General features: G+C 42.7%; 1 protein-coding gene and 2 non-coding genes across 4 annotated transcripts; 2 read left to right on the forward strand and 1 right to left on the reverse strand.

Annotated features, from left to right (window-relative positions):
• Positions 1 to 417: 417 nt before the first annotated feature.
• On the reverse strand, positions 418 to 537 carry LOC122394912. The gene has a single exon (XR_006258942.1). It is a non-coding gene; the product is annotated as a 5S ribosomal RNA (ribosomal RNA).
• Positions 538 to 835: 298 nt separating this feature from the next.
• On the forward strand, positions 836 to 955 carry LOC122394913. The gene has a single exon (XR_006258943.1). It is a non-coding gene; the product is annotated as a 5S ribosomal RNA (ribosomal RNA).
• Positions 956 to 5,435: 4,480 nt separating this feature from the next.
• LOC122405243 (trypsin-2-like) lies at positions 5,436 to 8,350 on the forward strand. Of its 2 annotated transcripts, none has more exons than XM_043409832.1 (8): positions 5,436 to 5,602; positions 6,102 to 6,214; positions 6,379 to 6,473; positions 6,697 to 6,856; positions 6,926 to 7,036; positions 7,144 to 7,293; positions 7,742 to 7,944; positions 8,011 to 8,350. In XM_043409832.1, exons 1-8 carry the CDS (start codon positions 5,545 to 5,547, stop codon positions 8,036 to 8,038), a joined length of 918 nt encoding a protein of 305 aa, XP_043265767.1. In that variant the 5' UTR covers positions 5,436 to 5,544; the 3' UTR covers positions 8,039 to 8,350. The 2 variants fall into 2 exon arrangements, with proteins under 2 accessions (XP_043265767.1, XP_043265766.1); XM_043409831.1 differs by having other exon boundaries at positions 7,742 to 7,937.
• Positions 8,351 to 8,809: the final 459 nt, after the last annotated feature.

Genomic DNA, 8,809 nt, shown 5'->3' on the forward strand with positions numbered 1-8,809 from the left:
CCTCCGAGCGGACTCGCGTTTACAGGGTGCAACGGAAGGTTCATCGTAGGAATGTGTTTCCTGATGAATAGTAAACGAGCATCGACGGTATTTAATATTATGTATATCTGAGGATTTAAAATAGAAATTTAGAGGCAGAGGCCTTAGGGATATTAAACAGAAACGGCCAGTGTCAACCCTTATAAATACAGAACGGAAGAAAAGTATCTAATATTCTATTAGATATAATATCTCATGTCTATATAGTAATCTAAAGTTTATTCTGTTGTTATCGTTATTTTACTGCACTATCCATGCATCGTATCGCAATTGAAAAATTATATTTAAAGTAATAAGTTGTTCTAAAAATATGGTGTGGGACTTAAATACTTCAGTTCTCATTTTTAAATTGCTGGATATAAAAAAAAAGAAAAAGAAAACCAACACTACGCACTGTTCCCAAGCGGTCACCCATCCAAGTACTAAATGCGCCCAACGCCGCTTAACTTCGGTGATCGGACGAGAACCGGTGTTTTCCAACGTGGTATGAGCGTTGTTATAAAATTTAGTTTATATATCGAGTGATATATTACAAGACTCACCCAAAAACAATATTTATTTATTCATTTACGAGTGATCACCCTTTGATGAGAAACAAATACATAATGCAATAGAGTAGTCGCATCTAATTTCGTATGTTTGAAGATAAGCTGCATACAACGTTGGTTATCATTAATTTAAAAATGGGAATTAAAGTTTTTAAATCTAGGCTAATTCTTTTTTTTTTATCGAATATATTTTTGTCGATATTGATAAGAATTATTTTTTATCACACTACATGTGAACTAAATTTTATAACAACGCTCATACCACGTTGGAAAACACCGGTTCTCGTCCGATCACCGAAGTTAAGCGGCATTGGGCGCATTTAGTACTTGGATGGGTGACCGCTTGGGAACAGTGCGTAGTGTTGGTTCTTTTTTTTGTTCTGTTTTTTGCATCCATTTATTTAAAAATTAGAACTAGAGTACTTAAGTTTCGTACAATATTTTTACAATTTATTATATATTTTTTTAAATGTATTCGTCAAACAACTGTAAGAGTAACAATTTTCAGTCTCGTGCTAGCAAGTGTTCCGCGGAGACAAGACCTCCAGTAGATTCAGACATCATAATCAGACAGCGTAAGACTCATTTGTAGCACCACGTTACTTCTAACCTAGTTCTTTCTCTTAACCTAACATATTCCTACCGATATTAGCAAGCGATATCTTTCCTCGTCACTTGACATAACAAATTAGTCAAATGAAATCAAATTTGGCAATATAGTATTTACGAAATCTTTCGGAGTGCTGGTGGAAACTAATAGAACAAAATGGAGCGTGCATCAACGCTTCCGTACCGTTTATAACATTACGTATACCTAAGATCAAGTGAAAAAAAATAAACTCATGGAACAAGTTTGCACTTGAGAGTTCAGAATGCCGAACCAACGAGGAGGTATTCCCAGTCGATCGTCGAAACTTAAAGTCCCATCGACGTTCCACGAGTTGTCCCCGTTCGCCTTCCAAGTACCTTGCCCCGTCCTCGTCTCTCCTTGACTCCTTGGGCAGCGTCTCTTTCCTTCTATCCCCGCCATTCCAGCGGATCGAAGACGTGCTACCTCCACTTGACTCCTTCCAGCCGGATCGTGGAATCATTCTCGATGGAGCCGAGGATAATGTTTATGGGATGTAATGATAAGGAATGCTGCCTCCGGGCGAGCGACTCCGACCGCCTCCTCGGTTCTGCGGCTCTTGGCTGTTATTTAGTTACGGATGCTAAAGGACGTTCCCGCGTGGCGACGTGTGCGTGACGAGGCACGCAGTCATCGATTCCGCCGAGAGGAGACGCCGTGGAAACCGTTCGCGGCTAAATTACTACGTAATCAGATCTGTCCGGTTTTTTTCACCGCCCGGAGAACATCGCGCAACGACGACGCGATGATTGTTTTAATAACGGCCGAGCGTTAATGGCGATGATGAAGCAGCTGGATGTCCTAGAGGAATCATAAGTTTCTGTTTTGATCAAATTAAGCACGTTCAGATCTGGGTAGTTTCAAGTCCACTTGAGTAACTTGTTATTTTGAGTATGATTTTTCTATGTTAATCGCTGAGAATAGGAATCTATGGCAATTAACATTACCTAAATCCATCTTTTTTTCTCGTAATCGATTATCGAGCTGTCAAGCACGCTTCTATGGGAGAAACTACGAATTACTATGCAGATATCTCCTGTTCTGGCGATTGGACCCGACCTAGTAGGATTCCAGAACGACGACGGTCAACGGCGCGTTCGTCAAAGACTCGAAATGACGGGGTGCGCTAATATCCAATATGCAAAGTGGTCGACCAGCGTGCGTTTCAGGTACCATCGACGTAACTCACCGGAATATCGTTGCTCCTGACGGGGTTTTCAAGGGCTGGGCGGCACGGCCGCGCGCGAGAGGCGTGCAGGGCGCAGACGAGGAGAGTGTACAGAGCTGATAGGGGCCACCATTACCCATCCCCGTGTTCCGGCAAACCCGCGTACAAGTCCGTACAACCCCTGTGTACAATCTCCGCGTGGCCAACAGACCGGTCGAGAACCCCCCAGGCGTTCGTTGTCTAGCACATGAGTCGCGTTCGATTGGTCCAACCTTCGAACGGTCCATTCCTGATGCTAATTAACCGAGGGCGGAACAGGGTCCGAACGATAATCGCGATTCGGATCCTGCGACCATTCCGTACAACGAATACCTTCGAATTCCTCGCTTTAAAAAGGCGGGACCGGCATCCATGAACGTGTATTGTACGAAGAAAGAAAATATAGACTTTACCATGTGGTGCAAAATGACACACATTATCATGCATTCAATTCTATACAGTCTTTATTTTTTGAAATTATTATGCACTTTAACCCTTAAGTGGATTATTGGAATCTGCAAATTTAATATATATCAATGTAATTATTTGAAAATTTATGTAATCCTCCATTAGTTCATTGTTTTTAAAATGCCTTAAAGGAAAGTTGATTTTCATTTACCAATTTGATAAGAATCAACATCAAGTAAAATTGTTCAATTGAGATCATGAGTCCAGAGGGTTAATGTCATGACTAAATAATAATAGTCTCCATGATTTTGCTTGGATGAAACGAGAAATAGAATGGTTGGGATGTGGATCCGAGTGCAATTTCGTCGCGAGAGGCGTCCCGCGTAGAACTTTGCACTCTCGATGGCCGTTTCGAACCCGAAGGTCGGGACCTGTCGGCGATTCTGCAGGGGGCCACGGAATGTTTGGGGACACGCTGAAGAGAATTTACTTACCGAGATTGGTGTTTGCGACCCAGACGTCGCCGGGGCTCGAGGAAATATTGTACCGGGGGTTGTTTACGCTCCGTACGGTTTTGTTTATCGATTCGCGGCCACCTGACGGCGTTTGGAGAACTCGAGGCCCTCGAGATAGATGGCGAAAGCTCGCGGAGGAGGGTGATACGTTCCTATTGTCCCCCGATGCTAAATAATGTCGTATTTGCTACGCGACGAGACCTCGATACCGGCTCCAGACGCTTGCAGAAGCCTTGATCGTAGGAAGTGTCACGCGATTTTGTTTTTGCCTCTCCAGAGAAGAGGGACAGGGTTGAAAGGATGGTTGGAAACGTGATTACTCGGTGATTACGCCAGGTGCGTGTCTTATAAATAATAAGTAATTACTGGCTGTACTCGACTGGCCGAGTTTGCCTCCGTGTCGCCGGGTTTCTCGTTAATTCATTTATCGTCGATAACCGTCTACTCGTTGGTACAACATAAATAGCCAAACTGTCGAAAAATAGCGAGTTAAGACATTATGACGATCGTTAAAAATGGGATTTTTTGAAATCCGTTGAGGCGTTGTCCCCGTTTAACGCGATCCACCGATAGAACAGAACTGGACGCAGCGAAGATTGATCGTTCCCGGTACGCGATGGCGTTAATTTGTGCCTGGTCGAATAAATGCACGCCTTTCGCGCCCGGTATCGGCCTTCGAAGATACTTTTTAACCTCTCTGGCTACGCACGTGCATCGTTAAGCCACGTGTTCCTTTCACGATCCGCTGCGATTCCGCCAGCGCGATCTTGATCGATCGCGAAACTTCTCGTTCAGAGACCGCGACGTGAAACGGGAGTTATTAATCGCCTCGATTAATATGGGAACACGTTCTGGCGTTTCGAATCGCGCCGAGGGTAGAAGTTAACGAGACGTTAACGATGTATATACGATTCTGATTGCTGACCGATTATTTCATGACTCGTTAAAGGGCAGCCGTAATTGTTACTTTTGAAAAATCCGCGATACTCGGACCGTAACACGCCTATTCATCGATATTTTAATCTCTCGGATATGGTTAATGCAGTAGCAGCTTTCAAACCGCTTAAACATTTGATAATGTTAGTGGTATTGGGTGCAAAATGAATCATACGTAAGAATAATGACAGTTCAGAAACAAAGGATCACAAAGGTACGACTATATGAGTATCATTAGATTAAGTCAAAATTAAAACTCTTATTGTACTAGCAGATGAAGAGTGTACAATAATGCTAGTTACTCATTAGTGATCTATTGGATGGATCACGTTATCTTGGATTATCTTCACGCAAAAATAAAAACGTCCGTTGTTCTCTGACAATACCACATGTAATTTCATAGGTATCGACACTTTGTAGCTTCGTTCCCGCGCGGATAGAAAACCTTGGTAACTTGTAGAATACGAGAAAATGCAGAGACAATAACCGCGAGTAAACTTGCACGATCATTCCGCGATTACATTGTTGATCGAAGATTAAGTTACAAAGGTTTCGCCGACGATCTACCAACGGCGATCCAATCCCTCGCTGGGTGTGCCAAAAACCCGCGTTACCGGCCCACAAACCCGTTCGACCAAATTACCGTCGCATTGCGTCCGTTTCCCAACAGCTTGATAAAAAATCAAAACACCAACCGCCAATCTATATCGAACAAACTTTTTCTCGATCGCCTATCGATTACGGCTACCGTTGATTACTCGTTATCTCTGAGTTCCCAGAATTTGCTCTAACAAAAAAGTTACAATTACTACCGGAGAGTTCTTTTCCCAGATTGTCGGGGAAGATAATCTCTAATCGAATCGATTCGACTTTAATTTCAATGCTGTTTCCAAAGCGCATCGAAGTCGATTTATTTCCCATTTCATTACACGCGAAGAATGAAACGAAGTGTAGATCGATTTTGAGGATGACGAGCGTCTGCTTTGGAACTTGGACTCGCGAAGGATGCCGCGAACGACTCGTCGGAGCATTTTTCGGCTAGCCACCTGTCAGCGCTACAATTAACTCTAGGTAGTAAGCGATAGGCGATATCGCGGTGAGATAAATGTTCTTTGTGTCTGATAACGAGCTTCTTCGTCCATTGTGGCCGCGAACGTGGTCAGTTGGAGTCTAAACGTCGGTAGGGGGATACAGATACTAGCTGAAGGACAGAGAACACTACAACACTGACAAGAAACAAGAGAAGGAATCAGTGAAAGGAAGATGCTGCTGCTTCCTTTCGCGATCGTCCTTGCAGTTCAATTATGGAGCTGCGGTCTCGGTGAGTCGTGCTCTGGAAAAATTGGTGAAAATACGCTTCGTACGTTCCCGTGGATTTGATATTCGTGAAATCGTGCGAAAATTATCGATAACCCATCTTGTTGCGTAACCACCCCCATTCGGATGGCGAAAGTAACAGATTATCGTGTCAAAAATATATTCCTGGAACGAAATTTTGAAATTTGAACCATCGTGGAAAGATACCGATTATCTCTAACAATGATCAAGATATTAATTCGATGTTTTAACAGCTAACAGAATTACAATCGTTTGAAAATACGAGATTAAACGTAAGCTTGTTGTCGTATATATTACAAAAATAGCTTCGATAGGATTGCTTGATTATGTATTTATGTGCTTCGACCTGGACATTTGGTTTTCTTTAGAATTTGTTTCTATAAAAATCGAAATTTTATATTTTACATGACGCCATTTTAAAAACTACGCATTTATCTTGTTGTGAAAACTAAATACACAAATGATTATTTACCATATTTCAGTGTATACGAATACCGAACAAAGCCCTTCTAATCAACTGGAGTGGGAATATTTCAGTTTGATAGGACGTATAGTTAATGGGACCAAGGCTGTTTCGAGGCAGTTTCCTTATCAGGTACATTTTTATACTACATCCTACATTATTCAGGATAAAATAATAGGAATAGAATTTTAATTGTAAAAATTCTCGTAACAAATGGACACTGCAGAAATCAATCGTATTAAAAGAAAAGGGAAATTCGCGCAATAAACGAACGATTTGTTCTAAATATTTTGTAGGTGTCTCTAAGACGAAGTTACAATTCCAGACACTTCTGCGGAGGCTCGTTGATCGACGAGTACTATGTTCTCACAGCGGCACACTGTATGTACATGTAAGTTTGCAAGGCTTCGAATTTGTTGCTCCAAATCTTGCGACAGCAAATTTTCCAAGACTAATTTAAACAGTAGGAAATCTAGCTTTGTTCTAAGATTTCCGCGAGGAATCCTGGATTTTGGGGTGCTCGAAAGAGCGCGATAAAGGCGATGTAGATTACCAAAAAACATTGCTATCTACGAGTACGATCTAAAATTCACTATCGAACGATTGTGATGCAGGAATGGCGGCCGTATACAGCCTTGGACCATCACGGTGGTTGCTGGAGAATTGCAACTCAACAAGCAAACGGCCACTGGACAGAGTAGAGGCGTCGACGAGATTATCGTTCACTCCGAATTTGACGAAACAACTTTGCAGAACGACATATCTCTCCTCGTTGTACGGCCCTTTTTATTTACGAGCACGCTCTAACCGGAAACGTCGGTTGCTAATCGCGACATTTTTCAGCTCAAAGAACCCTTCAAGCTCACGCAGGAAGTTATGCCCGTGCAACTTGCCACGAACGAAGTTGAACCCGGCACGGTTTGCCAAGTGTCCGGATGGGGCTACCCAGCATTCGTGAGTAACGATATTATTACACAGAAACATTTTTCGTTGCAATAATAATGGCATATGACCTTGTATATATATTTTAATCGAAAGCAAATTTAAATTTCTCCTCGCAGGACACACCGATAGTGAGCAACGATCTCATGTACGTGGATCTACCGATCATAAGTAAGAACCAGTGCAAGGAGCTTTTGGTGAACGTAACAGACCTGCCGCCAGGGATGTTCTGCGCCGGATACACAGAGGGACTGAGAGACGCGTGTCAGGTAACGATTTAAAGATGGTTTCGTATCGAGTAGCCCAGTGGTGCCCTTTGGTTCAAACACCAGGACCTGGAAATTTACGTCCTGAAAAATATTTCGTTTCATTTGGCCCAGAAACGGTCAAGGTTGCGCACCACTGGGCTGTGGATGGACGATGGACGTGTGAACGGCAGAGCGAAAGAGGAAACTTGAAATAAAGCAGAGCGAAGTGCTATTCAACGCGCAGAAAGAAAATTTTTCGAGAACGATGACTGGTCGAATGATTAATCGTTCTCCAAGTTTTTTCTAGCTTCTTGAATAGAGAAACAAGCCGGGCGCGATTCACGGTCGATAGAGCGGCTTCGAGCGATCGATCGAGCTTGACCCTTCGAGTCACGAGGTTTCCCGTGCAACGAATACTTTTTAAAATCATTACGAAGACGGATTAATCGATTGCAACAATTTTGCGCAGGGTGATTCTGGGGGTGGTATGATTTGCGACGGCTTCCTGTGTGGTGTGGTTTCCGGTGGCGAAGAGTGCGCGTTACCGGGACTCCCCGGCGTCTACTCGGACGTCTTGTTCTACGAGAGTTGGATACTCGAAAACATGAACGTGGCGACGAAACGGATGACCTCGAAGGACGTTGAAACCACAAATGATCCTTCGGGTAAAACGTACTGGCCAGTGTTCTACTACTTCTCGTATCTTATTGTCTAATTTTAATATAATTAATCTTTCAGAATTACCGGTGACCCCGAAGATCGTTGAAACCAAAAATGATCCTTCGAGTGCTCAACACCTACTAGCCAGTGTTCTACTACTTTTCGTATCTTATATTCTTATTTCAATATAATTAATCTTTCAGAATTACCAGTAATACGATAAAATTTACATTAAACAACAGTTTAGTCTTAGTCGTTCCAGAAAACAATTCATAGTGAAAATAGAACGAACGTAAATATTACTGGAAAAACACATATCTTGTTTCGTGTGTAAGTGATCGAGCATTACAAAATTTAAAAATATGTATTCTAAATGTAAATGTAATATAAAAAATAAACAAGTATATAAATGTCAATACTGGGGCTTAAATACTGTAATAAAATTTATTTTAAAAGATAACAATTTAGCAACCCTTGGAACTTTCGAGTCGTTTTAGGAAAAGTTCCGAAACTTTTCCTGTTTGGCCGTGGTGGAGAAACGAAGGTCTCGTAAATCGCGATGTTTTCGCAGCTTCTGGTGCTCCGGCTTCGAACCGAGCGCGATCTGGTTCGATTATTTGGCTAGACGCGCGGCGGCGTATGACTTTTCGGCGGTTAGCTCGCTGGCAAAAGCCAGAAATGGGAACGGATAACGAGAAAACGCTTTGATCTCGGAACGAAAAGCCTCCGTTGCTGGCAGCGTAAAAAGCTCGTAGCTATAATGCTTAATACGGGGGTCGGGTACGCGATACCTCGAGAAACGTATTAGCAGTATTGCCGGTGGCAACGCCAAACGTCGAAAACGTCGAAGGATATTTCGCCGCGTCTGACGATTCCG

This window comes from Colletes gigas, unplaced genomic scaffold (genome assembly GCF_013123115.1).
Source record: "Colletes gigas isolate AHSC1104 unplaced genomic scaffold, ASM1312311v1 Colletes_gigas_Sc00004, whole genome shotgun sequence".
Taxonomy (NCBI): domain Eukaryota; kingdom Metazoa; phylum Arthropoda; class Insecta; order Hymenoptera; family Colletidae; genus Colletes; species Colletes gigas.